This window comes from Macaca fascicularis, chromosome 18, assembly GCF_037993035.2.
Source record: "Macaca fascicularis isolate 582-1 chromosome 18, T2T-MFA8v1.1".
In the NCBI taxonomy this organism is placed as follows: Eukaryota; Metazoa; Chordata; class Mammalia; order Primates; family Cercopithecidae; genus Macaca; species Macaca fascicularis.
In genome coordinates this window covers 62,866,000-62,886,303 of record NC_088392.1, presented here as the reverse complement: position 1 = coordinate 62,886,303, position 20,304 = coordinate 62,866,000, and the positions used below count along the sequence as shown (strand labels likewise).

Sequence of the window (20,304 nt, the reverse complement as noted above, 5' to 3'; positions counted from 1 at the left end):
GGTATCAGTCATGATGAGCCTCATTAAGTTTTGTGTGGAGGGGTGTACCAAAGTTCAGTAGATTACATGAGTGAGGAAGGATGGCAAAGCCTCTACAGGCAAGCAATGCCTAGAAGGAGGGGTACCTGTTCTACAGACTCCACACTGGAAATAAACACTGCTCATCAGGGGTTCAGCAAGACAGAGCTCTGGATCCAGATGGACTGCTGACCAACTGTGTGAACAGAATAGTTGTTCTCAAGCCTTCCCCTGCTCATTTCAATTACTGGACAAGTTCCATTACCACATTAATGCCAAGCTAAATTACACTAGCCAATGCTTTTGGTCGACATAGAGGTCACCTTTTAATTTTCCCCAATCTTTTCTGCTGTAGAGCAAAGCACTAATACTGTCTTGGCTTCTGTTGCTGTAATGCAGTCTTTAGGAATTTAGTCTTAAGTAAATTCTGGTAGAGTAACTCCTGTGTAATCCGTTTCAGTCTAGCATTTGCCAATGTCTTAGAAAAGAGGAAGACTGAAATTCAGAACTTTGTTTATTTAGTCAGTCAACAGAGTTTACTGAATGTTGACTACACGCTTGGGGCTGAGAAAAACAGAAGAAACCTAAGAGACACTCCCTGACCCAGAGAACCATCTCATCTTGCAGTGGGAATGTAACTATGAATGAATAAGCCTGATCTGTGGACCAGGAAAGGCTTTTCTGAAAACAGTGATGTATTAGATTGTCTGATAGTATTCGACACTCAGAGAGCAGCCCATAGAAAGGCCCTAAGGCAGAGAAAAGCATGGCTTATTTGAGGAGATAAAAGTTCATCATGGTCAGGGTGTAGTGCTAATGGAAAGAAAAGGGTTGAAGATGATTGAACAAAGTGATTTTTAGTTTACTTATTCGTTTCTTTGTTTGGCTAGGAAGCCTGCTATTCTAAACCATTAATTCAATTATGAAGAATCCACATTTGAAAGCCTCAAATTTAATTTGATGTATGTACATTTATTGAGTAAGACGTGATTCCTGACCTCAGATAACTTAGAATCTAACAGGAAACAGAAGACACATGTTCGTAGTATTATAATACAAGTCAGAATGTACCTTAAGGGAAGGACAGAGTACCACATGAACGCAGGAACTGGTGTACTGGATGTGTTGCTGCATTCATTTCTTCAACAAATACTTAACTAGTATCTTCTTTGGGGTTACAAGGATGAACAAGACACAAACTTTAACTTTCAAGGAATTGATTCTACTAAGCAAGACACATACATAAATCATTAGAATTCTTCCAGCACAGAGATAGAAATATGTACAGGCTATGAGATAAATCAATAGTTTTATTTTATTGAGCACTTATTAAATACTTTACATGCATTTCCCATACCCCCCTTACTAGGTAGGTATTCTGTCCTCATTTTTCAGATGAGAAAACTGGCACTGAGAGAAGTTAAATCAATTTCAGAGGTCCCAACATTTGAAAGTTGAGGATATGGAATTCAAACCCGGTTCTTACTCATGACAAGCCCCAGGCTCCTAACCATCCTACATAGAATCCTGCTTCCCAATCACTCATAGTGCTCAGGGCAGAGCATCCCATCTGAGCCAGGCAGAGATGAGGAATGCCTCCCTGAGCAGAGTTTAGGATTAGGAAGTGTTGGGGAGGTGAAGGGGTTTAGATGGGTGCCCCAATAGAGGGAAAAGCTGAGTAGACCCAGGAGGCAGAAAACTATCCAATGTTAGGCTACTATGTCCATTCTAGGTTGTTGGAGATTAAGCCAGGAGGCAGAAATTAGCCGGAAATATGCCTGAAAAAGAATCGAGATCATGCAGGATATAGAATGTATAATGGGAAACAGAACTGGAATTGGGTTTGCATTTTAAAGTGATTACAAGGGCAGCTGTATGGAGGATGGCATTGAGGGAAATGAGAGTGGGAGAGAAGTTCAAGATTATTGTAGAGTTGTAGACTGGAGAAGGTGAGAGTCTGAACTTAGATATTAGCAGAGTGGATGGGAGGAGAGCAGAAGCTTGAGAAAAAGTCAGGCAGTGAAGTTAATGGGCTTTCTGAATTCTCTGGCTGTGAGGAGTCAGCTCAGGGAGAAATCGGGGTTGACTTCTAGGTTCCTAACCCAGGAGATGGAGTAGATAGATGGTGCTGCCACCAAATAAGGAGAAAGCAGGTTTGGGGGTTAGGTGATGAGTTCAGCTTTGGTCATGTTGAGTTGGAAGCTCTAGTGAGACATCTAGATGAAGTAGTCCCACAAGAAATTGGGAATCTGAATCGAAGTTCATGATAGACATAAGGGCTAGAAAAAGATTTCAGAACCATCATCCTAATGGTGAAGTTAAAGCAAGGAGAGTGGAAGAGAGTCCCCAAGCAGAGAGGGTAGACCGAGCTGAATGTGGGATGGTCATGTGGGGCAGGCAACTCTTGGAGGGGACACCCATGTGAAGGTCCTTAAAGAGAAATAAAGGACACTTCAGGCAGTGTAATAGTGTGAGCAAAACAGGGGAAAAAGCAAGAGATGTTTTCAGAGAATGTAATGGTTCAATGTGGCTGGATAATAGTGGGTTTGATGCAGGTATCAGGTGACTAAGCTGGGAATGGGTTATAGTATTGAGAGCCTGAGGCCAGGCAATGAGAATGGAATACTATTCAGCCTTAAAAAGAAAAAAAATTCTGGTACATGCTTCAATATGGATGAACCTTGAGGACATTATGCTAAGAGAAATACGCCAGTCCCAAAAAGACACATGCTGTATGATTCCATTTATATGAGGTATTTTAAGTTATCAAATTTGTAGAGACAAAAGGTAGAATGGTGGTTGCCAGAGCTGGAGAAGGACAAAAAGTGGAGTTGTTTAATAGGTGCAGAGTATCCATTTTTCACAAGGAAGAAAGGTATGTGACGGGATAGTGGTGATGTTTGCACAACCACACTTAATGCTGCTAAACTGTACACTTAAAAAATGGTGGCCAGGCATGGTGTCTTATGCCTGTAATCCCAGCACTTTGGGAGGCTGAGGAGGACGGATCAAGAGGTCAAGAGATCGAGACCATCCTGGCCAATGTGGTGAAACCCCGTCTCTACTAAAAATACAAAAATTATCTGAGCATGGTGGTGGGCACCTGTAGTCCCAGGTACTCAGGAGACTGAGACAGGAGAATTGCTTCAACCCAGGAGGTGGAGGTTGCAGTGAGCAGAGATGGTGCCACCGCACTGCAGCCTGGGCGACAAGAGTGAAACTCCATCTCAAAAACAAACAAAAACAAAAAAACAAAAAAACAAGTAAGATGGGGAGGGATAGGAAAATATTCATTAAAAGGATACCAAAAAATGGTAAGATGATAAAATTTTATGTTATGTTATTTTGCCACAATTAAACATATCAAAAGAAGAAAAAAAGCAGAGAGAAAAGTAATTTTTAAAGAAAGAAATTTAAAAAAGCAGGACTTCTATTCAGAGGCTATTTCCAATAGTTCTGAGGAGAGCCAATGTGGCTAGAATTGGGTAGGTAGCAGCGGAACTGTTAGTGGACCCATATGAAAGAGCTGTGTTTGTATGTCAGAGAGTCAGTCAAATGTTGGCAATGTCATATGGTTCAACATAGTAGAAAGGCAAAAGGAGACAAATCCTTTAATGAAGTTCAAGAAAATGTACATTCTAACCATTTAAATTAAATTGCAGAATATTTCCTGGGGCACTTGCTCTCAAACTAATAATCCAAATAGCAAATATTTTCCATTTTCAATCATCTTAGGTCAATTTGAAAACAGCTTTTTATTTTTTATTGGAGAAACTCATATTGTCTTCACTTGTTCAATGTGAAGTTGAGTTGCCAAAATTGCCTTCAGTACACGTTTGTCCTTTGTATTTCAAACAGAGGAAAGTTTCCATTTCCCCATTTCATTGTGAAAGTTTTCAAAAAGTTTGGGCAGTGCCCAGTGCTGTCCCCATCACTCACTTCATCATTTCAGCTCTAGTTCTTGCACTTGGCAGACTTGGGACGCCAAGTTTCTGCTTCAGTGCTGGTCAAAATCCTACAGAGGACTTTGGTACCAATACCCGCTGATAATTCTCTGAGCTGAGAGTTGTTAACTTTTCAACACAGTGACAGAATGAAAAGAGCAGGTTTTATCCCTTATAATCAACCAGGACTTTAAAAATTCACACACACATGAGGGTCAGACTCTGCTGTCTATAAGCACCCCAAGAGATTATTAAAAAGGAAATTTCCAAGTGGTTTTCATAGAGATTTCAATTCTGTATATCTTGGATGGGGTCTGGGAATCTCTTTTTAACAAAAAGTAGGTTAATTCTGATACAGGTGGTCCATACACTATTTTTTCAGAAATTGAGAAGTGAAACCGGGGCTTATTTTTTCTTAAGGATAATTACAGTCAAACTAATAATATTGTTCTTTTAAATTGGTAGATACTCTAGCATTCTGAGTGCGTTTTTATTTATTATATAGTACATCCAAAAATCATTTTTCTAAACTTTGGAAACATTTTCAGCAAATGAATGCATAAAATGAGATACTGTGTATTTTACTACAGTTTTACTGGTATTTGAGGACAAAAGTCATAGTTATCCTTTCTCCTGTTTTCTCCAGCTCTCTACGTATAGAAGGAGGAGGAGGAGGAGGAGGAGGTAATCAGAGCATTAAGAAGCAAAGAGAGTAGAATGTTACTGGGGGTGCTACAATCACCGAGATAATAGCAGGAAGTGGGGTGGAGAGGCATGTTATAAATCAGAAAGAAGAATCCTCAGAGAAGGCTGGGAAGCAGGTAATTTTCAGAGTTGAGGAAGTGGGTACACCTGTAAAACAAGAGATTTTTGGATGAAGGTTATAGAATAGCAGTCTGGAGGCAGCAGTGGGAGCCAGTTTCTGTCCCTAGATACTGGAGCTCCAAGAGCCTGAGAGAATGACTCATCTCTGCAGAAGGAGGTAGGAAGGAATGTTGTTGCCAGGGGACCCAGTGGCTACGACAGAAAGATGCCAAAAATTGGTACTGGATTTCTCCCAACACCTTTGTCATTGGTCATAAGAGACTTCCCCAAACAATGAAATACTGTTTGGAGATCCCACTGGATATAGGACCAAAGGGCAAGCAGCATGGTGAGCAAGGAGATGGAAACCCAGAAAGGGATACCTCACTACCTGCACAACACAGACCGGGTCAAGGAGAATGTTCAGGAGTTGATTTCCTTTGGAAGCTTGGCGGGGGAAGGAATACGCACTTCAGAGCAGGACTTGAAAATTGAGATGCTTAGGGGCCAGGCAAGTAAGGTGAATGAGTGATGGTGGATTAGTGTAGAGTGTGAACAACTAAGAGATCTCCAACCTCACCTAAAGGGACTGACCTTGCCTCTGTCCAACTATTTTCAGGTGGGCATATAGAATGTAGGGCAACAAATCCTCTGTCATTAATGAGGCCCAATGTTGGCAACTAATTCAGATGTTAAGTAAAATGCACTGTCAGCCAGACCAAACATATCTGTAGCCAGATCTACCCCACGGGCTGCCAATGCATGGTCTTAGCTTTGGGGCCAGAGAGACAGTTATTAAAACTCTTTGATACTCAGTTTTCTCATTCATGAAATGATACGTGGAAAAATACTCGACTGATTTTTTTTGAAAGTTATTTTTGGAAATAATTAGACTTACACTTCATGTCTTTAAATGAATGTATGTAAAGTATTTTTCCAGTGTCTGCTACTGAGTAGATCCTCAGTTAATGGCTCTTATATTGATCAGAATCATGCGTTTTTTTTTTCAACATTTTCTTCCCCAAACAATCAAGCAACTGCCTTTTCTTAGAAATGTAAAAGATTGCAGTGTCTGCAACTATCCTTCAGGTCAAGAGATGACTATTAGTGTAGAAAAGGTGTGCGGCTCAGCTCCCTTCCCTCAGCTGCCCTGCTCCAGCACCTTCCTTTCAGATCCTCTGGTCCTAGAGATGCCTGAATGTCACAGGCAGAAATATACAAATTCTACACTAAAAGAAGTTGTACAGGAACCTTTAAACAACAGCATTGAAAGCATCTGTTAAAGTAACGCTTTCCACTGAGTGCTTTGCTAGATACGGTACAAAGTGAATTCAACAGACACAGTTCCTTTCCTCTTGGAAGACCTAAGACATTACAAAAACAACAGATATTTTATATTCATATAAAGTGAGATAAATAGCACATGAACAAATAAATTAATGAACCTCCCTACAAAAAAAAAATCGAGGAAAGGGATGCCTGCATTTATTGGTAAGAGAATAATCTGATGCATGTTACACCAGGGGAAAACCACGTTGTCTTTTTCTATCTATCAGGGAGCTCATAAAGAGATGAGATTTCGAAATTGAGTAATCTCAAGAGATTCCTTGGTGAGTTAACAAGAAATGAATGTCCAGATATATAGAGAGGGGAGCATTCCAAATATAGTGTGAGACTTGAGGAGCAGTTTAGGGATGGAAAAAGATGACTGCTTAAATGGATTTAAATACTTTTGCCTGGAAGGATATGATCCTGGTGAAAAACTAAGATGTGACTGACTAGGAAATTCTGAGAATGAAATGATATGAGGCAATGTTCTGTTGAACTCCCCAGACCTGGCCTTCCTCAGGTAATGTCCACAGGCCTGGGAAAAGTCTGCCATCTTCTAGCAAGAGCTTATTTATTTTCACCTGGTTTTGTGGTGTTTTTCAGTTGGTTTAAGTCAACTTGCTCCTCTATTCTTTTCTGTAGTCTTCCCGTGTAGGCTCAGGGTAATCTGACTACAAGCTAGTACTAGGGATGGAGACTCAGGAAGACGGGGACAATGCACAGTTGCTCTGTTTCCAGCAGGAGTGGTTCTCACTGTGTGTGACTAGCTTGCTGAACCATGACCATCTGCAGTGGCTGTCAGGGGCCTATGTGGGGAAAGTTTGCCTGAACTTTCCTCCTCTTAGATTCTGCTTATCCTTGACCGCTCATGTAGCTATCTGTAATTTCTTGACAAGGAAATGATATTTCGTTTTCGTAAGGCTAAATTTGTTCCAGGGACTTTTTTCTTCTTAAAAACATTGTGTCCCATGATTAACTAAGGATTAAAAAAAAGTTGTGGGGAGGAAACCTAATTTCTTCCAAAATCTTTGAACCTGTCAGTTGAACTCAGCAGGAATAAAGAAATAAGCTGATTTGAAATGTGATAACTAACTAGCTAAATACACACACACACACACACATATTTGTATGGAAAGAATTTCAGGATTCCAATATATTCTTTTTGCCTCTACCTATCCTGACAGGTAACAGAAAGCAAAAGTAAATATTTGTTTGTAGTATTCTAAACAAAGAGTTTGGTAGTGGCATCTGCTGCTTGGCTTCATCCTGGCTTCTGACCTACTTATCATCCGTGTCTCGTTAGGCAAGTTACTCAGCTATAGTCTGCTTTACTTTCCTTTATGATAGATGGGAAGGGAGAGGGCTACAAAGTAGCACCTATGTTAGACTGGCTATGGAGATTAAATTAATGCATGTAAACTACTTGAAGAGTGCCTGACACCCAGTACGTATTGAATAAATGTTAGCTGGGATCATGCGTACAGTTACTGTATAATGATCATGATTGAGATTGAGAAGGTATGAGCCTAAAGGTAGGACTAAATTGAATTAGCCTTGGTCTAAGGTTCTCAGGTAGTTGAGCTATAAATAAATGCCTTTGGCCAATCCTTTTTCAAGTATCAGAGATCTTGGGAGGGTTAGCCCTGAGCAAAACTTCTGCTTCATCATGCCCCATGAAGGCCTAGAGACTGGGATGCCCTGAGAGGCCATATGAGAATGAACAGGAAGGAGACATTTACTGTAGTCCTAGCCTAATCCCAAATTCTATTAATTCAGCAAGTGATCTTTTCAAAGGGCATTCTAATATTCAAAATTCTCTGCATCTTCTTACATATTCCTTCTGCTAAACACTATACATTTTAGGAGATAAGAATAATAATACATGAATAAAATGTAAAAATATTTTTTCTCTTTCTAATTAAACATGACATACAAGTAGTTCTTGAATTAGAACTACCAATTCCTTAATAATAATAATAATATTTTCTGCTAGAGAATGTTTTATAGACATCTAGCAAGTGGCCTCACAGTTCCATTGAATTCATAGATATTTCTAAACGTTGGAGAAAATCCAAAAACTGGATGTCCTCTTCGTACGTTTCCATTGAAGTTTATGGCAGTTTCTGGGCACAATCACATCAACATTGCACATCTATAGATAGTTTACAGGTTACGTAACTGTGGTTTTGGATTTAATTGCCAACTCGTTACCTTGATAGTAATTGCAGACAGGGGAATAACAGAGCAAAGGGGCCTGCCCATTGTGTTACTGCTGCCTATAAAAACAAATAGGATCCTTAGGGTTCAATTGGAGGACTTATAATTGCACCTAACGTTAAAATGGGAACTTTGGACATCTGGAAGATGAGTCTGGATTTGGTCACTTGCCTTTAGGAATTAAATTCATGAAATTGTGATGGTCCTAAAGAACAGTGGTGTTCCCACCTGGATTTATGCACAGGCAGAAATGACAAAGGTGAATGTGAGCTGGTCTGCAAAGCCACATAAGTCAGGAGAGAAGAATGGAGTTGGGTTTTAAACTCACATGTAATCCAGGATGATGACTGGCTTCTTTGGTCCTAACATGAAAATAACTCATCTAAAATGAAGAGCAGGTATATAAGAAGTTTGTTCTTACTTGGCAAAAACATGCATGGTTTCTGGAACTTGTAACTACACAGGGTGTCACTTGGCATCAGAGAGCCCATTTAGGAAAAGAATGACCCATGGTGACATGGGCTTGTTGGAAAGGGTCAGGAAAGGAACATATACAGCAAAAGGTACATAACAGCTTTCCGTAGAGAACGCTGGGTATCATTTTCCTCCACTCATCCCTCCTCTCCATCGTCAAAGCCAAACAGTTACACAGTTATGCATGCTACCCTGCCCGATGCATTACACATGCCAATAAGAGAGGTAGGACTGTTGTTTCTATTTTTTTCTTTCTAAAGCTATGAAAAGTTCTTTGTTTGTTCCTTATATAGTTTTAGGAATACCTTTGAGGAAATTGCCTTTATTCTTTATAGCAGATTTCATATAAAGCAAGTTTTGTGTTGCTTAGGAATAAAATTTTAGGCTTCTGGAATATTTTCTATTTTGTCTCTCCATAAAAAGATAATTTCAATTTCCCTAAATTACAAGGAATCTACTCTTCATGGTGTAGCAAAATTTTAAATTATGTAATTTAGATTATTCCAGAGTAAAACTTCTTAAAAACTGAGAGCACAGCTTAAGTGTATGGTCTAGAGGCAAGAGTTAATGGCATGGAAAAGTAGTAAAAGGTTGGATTAGAAGGTTTAATACTTATGATCTCTCAGCCCATTGCAGTTTACTCATTCCTTAGGAGACACAGATGGGACACGGCAGGTGTGTGTAAGGAGCGAAGCAATTCATGAATACTCAGCCATGAAATAGAAAATCAAAATGAAATAAGTATGACTGTAACTATCTTGGTCTATTAACATTCAAATATTAATACCTACTGTTCTTTGAAAGCCATTACTGAATATTTACTGGTAAGAAAAAAATGATAGCTTAGGAAGAGGAAGATGTTCAGGAAAAGCATTTAAGCAGGGTTTGAAAGACTTGTGATTTTCTTAACTCAGGGTAATAGTCGACCAATTAAAGTAGGTTTCCCATCCAAATGTTTCCCATCCAAAATGATCCCTCTTTTTCCCCAAGGGATCCAATTTAGGATCCCTTGGAAAAAAATTCCAAAATGCATTACAACTATTCATAAGGGTGACACATGGACCTATTTTTCTAAGGACTTTGATTTAATATTTGAATGCAACGGTATTTGACTTTGTTAGTATAGAATATTTAAACTTAAAAAGAAAATACCTTAATTTGCTTATGCATAAGCCTATTAAACACATTTCTAGTGGATCTTTTTATGTTTATTCTCTAGAACATAACCTATCTTTGAAGTGGTATATTAGTTTTTAAAAAGTCATTCCTAAGCTGAATAATTAAACTGAAAACAAAAGCTATTCTTAGGGTGTATTCCACATATAAAACTATGCACACGATGCTTTGATTCAAACAATATACTTATAAAACTTTGTTATTGTTTGAGTTCCATATTCAGAATGGCAACTTTTGTTTTTGATGATTATTCCATCCTGAAACAATTTCCCCCCTGCCCAATTAAACCAGAATTAGGAGCACATTTATATCTGAAGAGACTTAAGCTTCTCAACTGCCTGCTTCAGAAATGTAGACCTTTAGTGCTTGTGTTCATTTTGTCTCTTTGTGGAGGGCTCAAAAGAAAACAGAATCAATTCCCTTAAGTTTTTCTGGAAGAAAAAGGTTGCTTTTGTTGCTTTGATCTTAGCATGTTGTACATTTTTTATTGGCTGTTGAATATAAAAAGCCACAGCCTCATCTGGTTTTTCTGTTGTATTCTCATATTGTAAATCACATAATGCCTTCCAATCTAAAGTAAAATGCCTAAGTCCAAAATACCACTTCAAAATGGATTTATCATTATAGTTGATAGAAAGATTTCCAGAGTGTAAGAAAACAATTCAACAGTTTGATTAATATGCCACAGACTGCTAAAAATATATTCATGCATTTTAGATGATAAATTCCAGGATATAGACATACACTCATGCTATTTTAGATCCTTTTTTCCTACCATTGCAAGAGGCTGCTTTAGCTAATGCAACAGCTGGCTAGGTTATTGCTTCAACAATATAATTCATAATGCAAAAGCAGCTCTTTTCCAAACATTTTAGAGCAACTCAAGTTGTTTACATCTCCTGTGGGTGATTTTCCTATAACTTTGTGCCAATTGGTGTCATACTATTTGGTAAAAATCTACATTAAATCAAGACAACTGCACTTAGTTAAATTTCTCTCATACAGAGAATTATAGAAAAATTACAGTAGCTGATTTGAGCTCATCATCATTAAGTATATACAGGATTTTAGAAAATGAATGCAAACTACAAAAATGGAGTTGTATAATTAAACATTAAATAGTCCAAGTAATAAAAGTCATAGATTAATTGTCTCTCAGTTCTAGTCAGATCCTTTAAATACTGTCTCACGACTTGAGCATTGGTTCTTTCATCAGAAGAGTGCCTATCCTTAAAGTTGGGAAATTTCAGCTCCTTTGGAGCACCGATCATCTGTAAAAAGTAATTGGCATCTTCTTCCAAAGTTTCAAATTTCCCTACAAAATCATAGTTGATCAAACATGGATAGCAGAGTTTGCTGACCTTTTCCCAGTGAATGTCCATTCCTACTGGACGGTGGGAATCCAGCAAGTAGTGGATAAACTCTTTGAACCTGACTCCGGATCCATTAATTAATGCTTCTTCACAGGCATTTGGTCGGTATTTCTTGATAATTGCCTTTCCAAATACTGGATGGTAATAACTATTGGGGTGTTCAAATTTGTCCCTAAAGGCTGATACTAATCTTTCCATGGGATCACGAACAAACACAGCTTTGGTGTAAGTATTTAAGCGGGTATATATCCCTTTTAGGTCAAAGCTATCTAGCTTCTTCAAATGCTTCCCGTAGTGGACAGCATCATGGGAGATGTTGTATGCAGAGGAAGCCAATCCATTTAGTACCATCAGAATTCTTTTCCAATTGGAACAGCCAGCCTTAGGTACCTCGCAATATAAGATTTTGTGTTTATCTTCTACATAGATTCTGGATACCGTATGAAAAAGATGTGACTGATGATGACTCACCCCACCATATTTCTTGCAAAACTCCTGAAGGAAAGACCTTCGTTTCTCTTGGATCTCATCAGTTTTCTTCCATTTGTTATCTTTGACTAAACTTTTGTTTAAAGGGTGAATGTCCACTGGCCAATGCATGTTGCTGAACTTGTTGAAAACAGTCTTAGCTCCTTGATGTTTTTCAATCCTCCACTTCTCTGTTGGTGACCCTGTGGACTTACTTAAAGCTTGATCCCCTCCTTGCGAATAACTGGTCTTTGTTAAGACCCTAGTAGATCTCTCAGAATTGAGTAGAAGATTTTCCTTTTTTTCTCTTACATCCTCAGGCATGTGAAACTTGGGGTTCTGTTAAAATAAAGAAGGAGAAATGTTGAAAGCACAGTCACAAGTGTGGGTATACTAGATAAGGAACTTAACATATTTGTTTTAAAATACTATCGAGGAGAGCATATTTCATATAAGCTGCCAGAACAATTTAGCAAGGCATGCTGAATATACATTTTGTAGTGAGCTTCTTCACAGAAAATGTAGCAATGAGAAATGGCATCTACAGCATAGAGAGGAAAGAGCCCTGTATTTTTGTTCTGGCTTTACCCGTAATGCAATAGAATGTAACTCAACCATTCTGGGCATCTATGACTTTTGGGATATTAATAAGTATGTCATCTTCAAGTACTGTTTTAGTTTGTGCACCTGAATGTAGATACAAACTGGAGATGTTTTGAGATTGAAACTTTTGTTGTTTTTAGGGAGCACTCTGTAATGCACAGAGTAGTTCAAAATCATAAATTACAACTTAAAATTGTGTCAAGCCTAATTATAAATCTTGATGACCATTTCAGTTTTCTAAGTGCTTACAAAAAGTCATGTTTTTTTTTTTTTTCTGGGAAAATGCTCTATTTTTCTAAAGTAGTTATCACAATAATTTAAGAATTTATTATGATCATAGTATACAATCTCATTAATGTATGAGACCTTCCCTTTTTCCCAAGTGAAGAATGACTAAGGAATCCAGAAAAGTCTACTTCACGTCCTGCTCCATAAAGTTGTATCAAGGTAGAGTAAAAATGTAGTTATCTTTCCAGCAGGATGAATGAGTCCATTTACTACATAGTGTTCATCTTGCCACATCCTTCCTACAACTCTCGCAGTAAAAGAAGACATGGAAGATGGGATTTACAAGGTGGCATCCTCTGGTAGGGATGAAAATTTTAAGGACATTGGCGTTTACTCTGGGTAAACTAGGGAACTTTTGTAAGTAACATGATCTTACTTAGACTTGAAAAGGATGGTGTGGAGAGGAATGGATTGAGATATACATATAAGGTTTTCAGCATGTTATTGGAAAAGTAAATGAATAAATTCTGTGCTGCGGGCATAATGCATGGTGTCATCAGCCTAGAGGTGGAGGCAGTAGTGGGGAAAGTTTCCTAGGGAATATAAACATGATTGCAAATATATATATATACACATGATACACATGATTGCATATATATGTAGTATATATGTGTGTGTGTGTATATACACAATTTTAAACTATTGTATCCCCAAGAGTGTCTAGAATGGTCTATAGCCTATAATAATTTCTCTCAAATATTTGTGGAATGAACAAGTGAATGAGTGAATGGAATTAGGTCTTCAAGGATAATTAGTAATTTTCTAGCAAATTAAGCAATAGAACAGAGGAATGAAGCACTGTTCATGGAGCCACTTCCAGACATCGTGGTCATTCCACCAGCTGAGGTTGAAGGGCACTGCTTTTTTTCTAGTGCAAGGGGACTGTGTGAATAAGCCCCTGAACACCATATACCAACGTGTATAGCCCCGTGTATTACTCTGTTCTCATGCTGCTAATAAAGACATACCCGAGACTGGGTAATTTATAAAGAAAAACATGTTTAATGAACTCACAATTCCACATGGCTGAGGAGGCCTGACAATCATGGCAGAAGGTAAAGGAAGAGCAAAGGCATGTCTTATATGGTGGTAGGCAAGAGAGAGCATATGCAGGGGAACTGCCCTTTCTAAAACCATCAAATCTCGTGAGACTTATTCACTATCACGAGGACAGCATGGGAAAAACCCACCCTCATGATTCAATTACCTCCCACGATAAGTGGGGAGTATAGGAGCTACAATTCAAGATGACATTTGGGTTGGGACACAGCCAAACCATCCAAATCTTCCATACCACTGGACCATCTATTTGGAGTTTTAACTCTAAAACCATTTGTCTGCTGTCTTCTCCAGAGACTGCCAGGATTACTTCAAAGCCCTTTATACTTCTTTACTCTAATCAGTGATTTGTAGTACATGAAGTTGTCACTGAAAATACAAAATTTGACTGTGGTTTGACAGATCATAGGGTTATCGGTACACATGCATGGAAAATACTTAGTACAGGCCAAATATAAAACTGCCATGATATTTGTACTATTACTTCTTCTGCTATTACCGCTATACATAATAACTACTATTATTGTTGTTTTAGCAGCAGCAGCAGCAGTAGTAGTAGTTACAGTGCTTTAATCCCAGGGACCTGGTGAATTTCAAGGCTCCCCATTTGTCCATTACTATTCAGTCTGTAATTTGTGTATCCCTACATATGCCCTCACCAGGTCTCTTCTCTGCTTGACAATCAGAAACAAAAACAAAATCCACCTTCCCCTGTGGCCTCTGGACTTTCTGCTTTGTGGCCATCAAATTCCCCTTTAATCTCCAGGGATTTCTGGAATGTTTGTTTCCAAGACTCTGTAAATGAAACTTGGCTGACTCCCAACACTCTGTGTCTCTTGCACTTTCTCAAGTAGATGAAACTTCACTTCCTTAAACTACTTGTCTCTCCAGCCAGAAGATAGGGAGTGATTTCCCTGCAGACCACGGCTGCTTCCAGGACATCACCCAGCTAAGCCTCCTGCTTCTGTGAAATCAAAGTATTCTCCTTAAGTCTCCCTTTCCCCCTCCTCTTGTTGTCATCTACCTTTATCACTGATCTGTCCACTTTATGCACTCCAGCTTCTAACTCAGCTCCTGTCATTACGTTTATTGACTCTGACATCCAGTCAACTCTCAGTTCCTTGACCACTTCGTTTTTAACAGAGGAGCTCTCCACTTCACATCAACCAGAGCCTTTACTATTCCCACCATCTCTCTGACCACCCTTGTCTCACCTTCCAGTTCAGTGTTATTTCCTGCTTTGCAATTCTTTGACCACTTTTCACTGTTACCCAGGTCTTAACAGCCAGCACGACTGGCTCTGCATTCTTCAGCTCTCAGTTGGAAAGTCACCTCTGTAAAAAGGCTTTCCCTATTCATCCTGTCTAGGTTATTTTCCTCCCTTCCAAAATATTTCCTACAGAACCCTGTTTATTTTTCTCATCACACTGAGAAATGATTTATTTCCTTCCCTGTTGTCTTTTTCACCCCACTCCACCTCCATTGCACTAGCATATAACTGCAGAGAGGTCTTATCTTTCTTGCTCTCTGTGGTACTAAGCACACTGCCTGGTGCATAGAAGGTGATCAAGACATAATTCTTGAATAAGTAAATGTGCTTATAATTTAATAGTGGTCTTCTAAACAATTGTTTTAGGACCTTGTTGAAGAAAAACAACATTGATCAAAAGGTCAAGTTAAACTTGCGTAAACAATTGACCAATTCTTGTTAAGGTGACGAGAATCTGTGTTTAAATAAACCTTTGGCAAAAGAGAAAACAAATAAAATAAGCACATGGGAAACTGCTTGCAGTCAAATAGATGTGGAGGCTTCGAGTCTAACCTGCCTGCCAAATCAGATCCATTCAAAGTTCCTCAATGCTGTCTCCAAACCCGTCAAGGGCTTCCCAGCAACCTGGATTCCCAGGCCTTACTGTGGACATCCTGAATCAGAATGTCTGAGTGTAAGGCTCCTGACTTTAATTTCAACAAGATCCCCAGGTACTCCAGTGGCAGTCATAGCATTTGAAAGGAAAGTATAAACATAAGGCACAAGCCCTGACAAGTTCCTTTCATCCTATCTGGGGGAGAAAGACATCAAATGTAGTGGACTTGAATATTTCAGAAGGAGGGGAATTATTTGGATATAGAGTAGGAATGTCACATGAGCCCTCATTTAGACTAGGTGCAATGTCTTTCTTGTTTATCAATTTCTCTTTGCTGGAAGACTTTGATTCCCAAGTAACTTTCTAAAGACTAGTTTAGCTGGGGAGATAACTGCATGAGGGAAAGGTTTACCACTCATCGTAAATCAGTCTCCTGCTAGTTTATTGAGTGCTAGTAAGTTTTCTCTACTGTAACCAAATTGAGATATGGCAAAAAGGGTTAATTCTCTAAAGCACCAGTGACCCACAAGGGTGGCCACCAGACCTTCTCCTGGAACTCCTCATCTCAATGTCATTCACCTTATAAAATCTGTTACTTGGGTTTGATGACATCCCTCCTAACCCCCACCCAACTCCATTTTCTTCCAGTCACAGCAAAGGCTCCATGACTAAGGGGTTTACATTACTAAAGTCAAAGCTAATGACATTTCACATTTAAAGCTCATACCAACAAAGTCCCGTCATCATCATCATCATCATCATCATCACAACAATAATAAAAGAATAAAATCTTACATCTCCATTTTCCTTGGGACACTTTATTCTGATTGTCCCTAACGCAAACACGTATAATAAAGCCAAAATTATCCTGTTGCCTTCAAAAGTGGCTCCCCCTGTGTTCTTTTCCATTTTTGAAATGGTCCTATTACTTTCCTGTCATCCACTCACAAAATCTGAGAGATGCTTTAACAATGGGAAAGTCAATTGGCTATTTTACATCTCATAATACTTCTATTTTTGTATCTTTCTAAATTAATTACCCCCAATTGGATATTTATTATCCTCCTAATTAGTCTCCCTGCAATTATTACTAAATTATTCTTCCTCAAACATTTTGTTTTTTATTTCTTAACATTTTGGACGGGATCCTCTAGCATCAGTGAACGTCCCCATTCCTTTGCTGGCATTTGCAGCCTGGTGCTGCTGAGCCTCTTCTCCTCTTTTCTTTTCTTTTTTCTTTTTCTTTTTTTTTTTTTGCTTCTTTCTTAACACATGCCCTGTCCTCCACTTGCTTTTATCTGGGCTCTCGGCATTCCCCACTCATGGTCTCCTCCTTTCTTGGGACTTTCAAAATCTTCTAGTTTGATGTAAAAATCCTACTTTCTCCATGACAACCACCCAGGTCTCCAGTGAGTGATTCTACTCCCTTTGAAATGACTATAGCACTTAGTCTGTACCTCCTGTAGGGAAAGTAATTTTATTCCAGCTTCCATGGCTATTTGATTGTTTTGTTGGAAAAACTCTTTTAACTCCAGCTAAATTGTAAGCTATGGCAGAAAGCTATAGTTTTCCATAAATATCCTTAAAGAGTAGATATTGCAGAGTTAGCTGAAAGACATGTAACTACAGATTTAAAAAAACGAGTATCTAAAAAAATATAATGGAAAATGTGTGGAATGTTCATTAAGTCTGCAATAAATTTGAGAGCCTAATTCTTGTTATTTTTATTTATTTATTTATTTTGAGATAGAGTCTTGTTCTGTTGCCCAGGCTGGAGTACAGTGGTGTGATCTTTTTTTTTTTTTCCATTTTATTTTATTTTATTCTATTTTATTATACTTTAAGTTCTAGGGTACATGTGAATAACGTGTAGGTTTGTTACATATGTATACTTGTGCCATGTTGGCGTGCTGCACCCATCAACTTGTCATTTACATCAGGTATAACTCCCAATGCAATCCCTCCCCCCGCCCCCCTCCCCGTGATAGGCCCCGGTGTATGATGTTCCCCTTCCCGAGTCCGAGTGATCTCATTGTTCAGTTCCCACCTATGAGTGAGAACATGCGGTGTTTGGTTTTCTGTTCTTGTGATAGTTTGCTCAGAATGATGGTTTCCAGCTGCATCCATGTCCCTACAAAGGACACAAACTCATCTTCTTTTATGGCTGCATAGTATTCCATGGTGTATATGTGCCACATTTTCTTAATCCAGTCTGTCACTGATGGACATTTCGGTTGATTCCAAGTCTTTGCTATTGTGAATAGTGCCGCAATAAACATACGTGTGCATGTGTCTTTATAGCAGCATGATTTATAATCCTTTGGGTATATACCCAGTAATGGGATGGCTGGGTCATATGGTACTTCTAGTTCTAGATCCTTGAGGAATCACCATACTGTTTTCCATAATGGTTGAACTAGTTTACAATCCCACCAACAGTGTAAAAGTGTTCCTATTTCTCCACATCCTCTCCAGCACCTGTTGTTTCCTGACTTTTTAATGATTGCCATTCTAACTGGTGTGAGATGGTATCTCATTGTGGTTTTGATTTGCATTTCTCTGATGGCCAGTGATGATAAGCATTTTTTCATGTGTCTGTTGGCTGTATGAATGTCTTCTTTTGAGAACTATCTGTTCATATCCTTTGCCCACTTTTCGATGGGGTTGTTTGTTTTTTTCTTGTAAATTTGTTTGAGTTCTTTGTAGGTTCTGGATATTAGCCCTTTGTCAGATGAGTAGATTGCAAAAATTTTCTCCCATTCTGTAGGTTGCCTGTTCACTCTGATGGTGGTTTCTTTTGCTGTGCAGAAGCTCTTTAGTTTAATTAGATCCCATTTGTTAATTTTGGCTTTTGTTGCCATTGCTTTTGGTGTTTTAGAAATGAAGTCCTTGCCCATGCCTATGTCCTGAATGGTATCACCTAGGTTTTCTTCTAGGGTTTTTATGGTATTAGGTCTAACATTTAAGTCTCTAATCCATCTTGAATTAATTTTCATATAAGGAGTAAGGAAAGGATCCAGTTTCAGCTTTCTACTTATGGCTAGCCAATTTTCCCAGCACCATTTATTAAATAGGGAATCCTTTCCCCATTTCTTGTTTTTCTCAGGTTTGTCAAAGATCAGATGGCTGTAGATGTGTGGTATTATTTCTGAGGACTCTATTCTGTTCCATTGGTCTATATCTCTGTTTTGGTACCACTACCATGCTGTTTTGGTTACTGTAGCCTTGTAGTATAGTTTGAAGTCAGGTAGTGTGATGCCTCCAGCTTTGTTCTTTTGACTTAGGATTGTCTTGGCAATGCGGGCTCTTTTTTGGTTCCATATGAACTTTAAAGCAGTTTTTTCCAATTCTGTGAAGAAACTCATTGGTAGCTTGATGGGGATGGCATTGAATCTATAAATTACCTTGGGCAGTATGGCCATTTTCACGATATTGATTCTTCCTATCCATGAACATAGTATGTTCTTCCATTTGTTTGTGTCCTCTTTTATTTCACTGAGCAGTGGTCAGTGGTGTGATCTTAGCTTACTGCAGCCTCTGCCTCCTGGGTTCCAGCAATTCTTCTGCCTCAGCCTCCTGGGTAGCTGGGATTACAGATGCATGCCACTACACCTGGCTAATTTTTGCATTTTTAGTAGAGTCAGGGTTTCACCATGTTGGCCAGGCTGGTCTCAAGCTCCTGGCTTCAGGTGATCCGGCCACCTCGGCCTCCCAAACTGCTGGGATTACAGGCATGAGCCACTGTGCCTGGCCAATTATTGTTATTTTCAAGGGGTTCTGTATCAAGCATATCTCCTCTGTGAATTCTTATCTGATCCTCAACATTGATATGAATTATACTTTCTTTCTCCCTGTCAAAGTTGTTGAGCACCTCCTATACATCAGGTGCTGTGCTGGATGCCAGAGATGGTGGGGTTTATAAGACACGTGCGGTCCTTATTTATATGGAGTTGGTATTCTCATAGGGAAAAGTATATTAAGTAAACAATTGCACAATTAATTAATCTATTATCATAGTGGCAAAGGCTCCAGCAACATGCTATTGGAAGCTGGGAGAGCAGAAATGAGGGTCCAGGATACAAAGAAAAGACTGGCCCAGTTTGAGTGTTAAGTCCTCTGTTTAGTGTGTTTTATTTTATTCTAGGTAGTTGTTAGGTTAATTGTTTAGGTAATGATCGCTCTATTTTAATTTCATTGAATGTCAGTGTGCAGTCTTATAAATCTATATAACCTCCACTAGCATCAAGAATACTATCTCACATTAATAATATACGTTTGAATTTGATTGAAGCAAAGAATATCATTCCTGTATTGCTCCTTATTGAGGCAACAAATTCACATCGGTTTTATACTGTTGATAAGTGTTGTACATTTGTAAGACCTTATATACTATTGTGGATCCTATGGAAACTATAAAACTTGAGACTTTGATCATTCATTCGTCAATGCACATATATTGAACTACTACTGTATGTCGTTTTAAGCATTATATAAATAAGGATGAGATAGATAAAATTTGTGGCCCTTCAAGGACACCAAAGTTTAATTGATCTGATGGAAATAAGCAGCTTATGAATAAAATGTGATAATTGCTATAATAAAAGGATATGTCAGGTATTTGGAAAATAAAAAGTGCTTAATTTTTCTGGAGAGATTTTTGGGGGCAAATTTCACAAGGGAGGTGAT

At 38.7% G+C, this 20,304-nt stretch overlaps 1 protein-coding gene across 7 annotated transcripts in view; it reads right to left on the bottom strand.

Moving 5' to 3' along the window:
- Positions 1-974: 974 nt before the first annotated feature.
- The window catches only part of CHST9 (carbohydrate sulfotransferase 9), a 293,740-nt gene continuing 274,410 nt past the window's right edge, over positions 975-20,304 (bottom strand). For all 7 annotated transcript variants that reach the window (XM_065533960.2, XM_005586983.5, XM_045377915.3 and 4 more), the window contains one exon: positions 975-12,142. In XM_065533960.2, the coding sequence (XP_065390032.1) occupies positions 11,048-12,142 (1,095 nt within the window). In that variant the 3' untranslated portion in view covers positions 975-11,047. The remainder of the gene's footprint in view (positions 12,143-20,304) is intronic.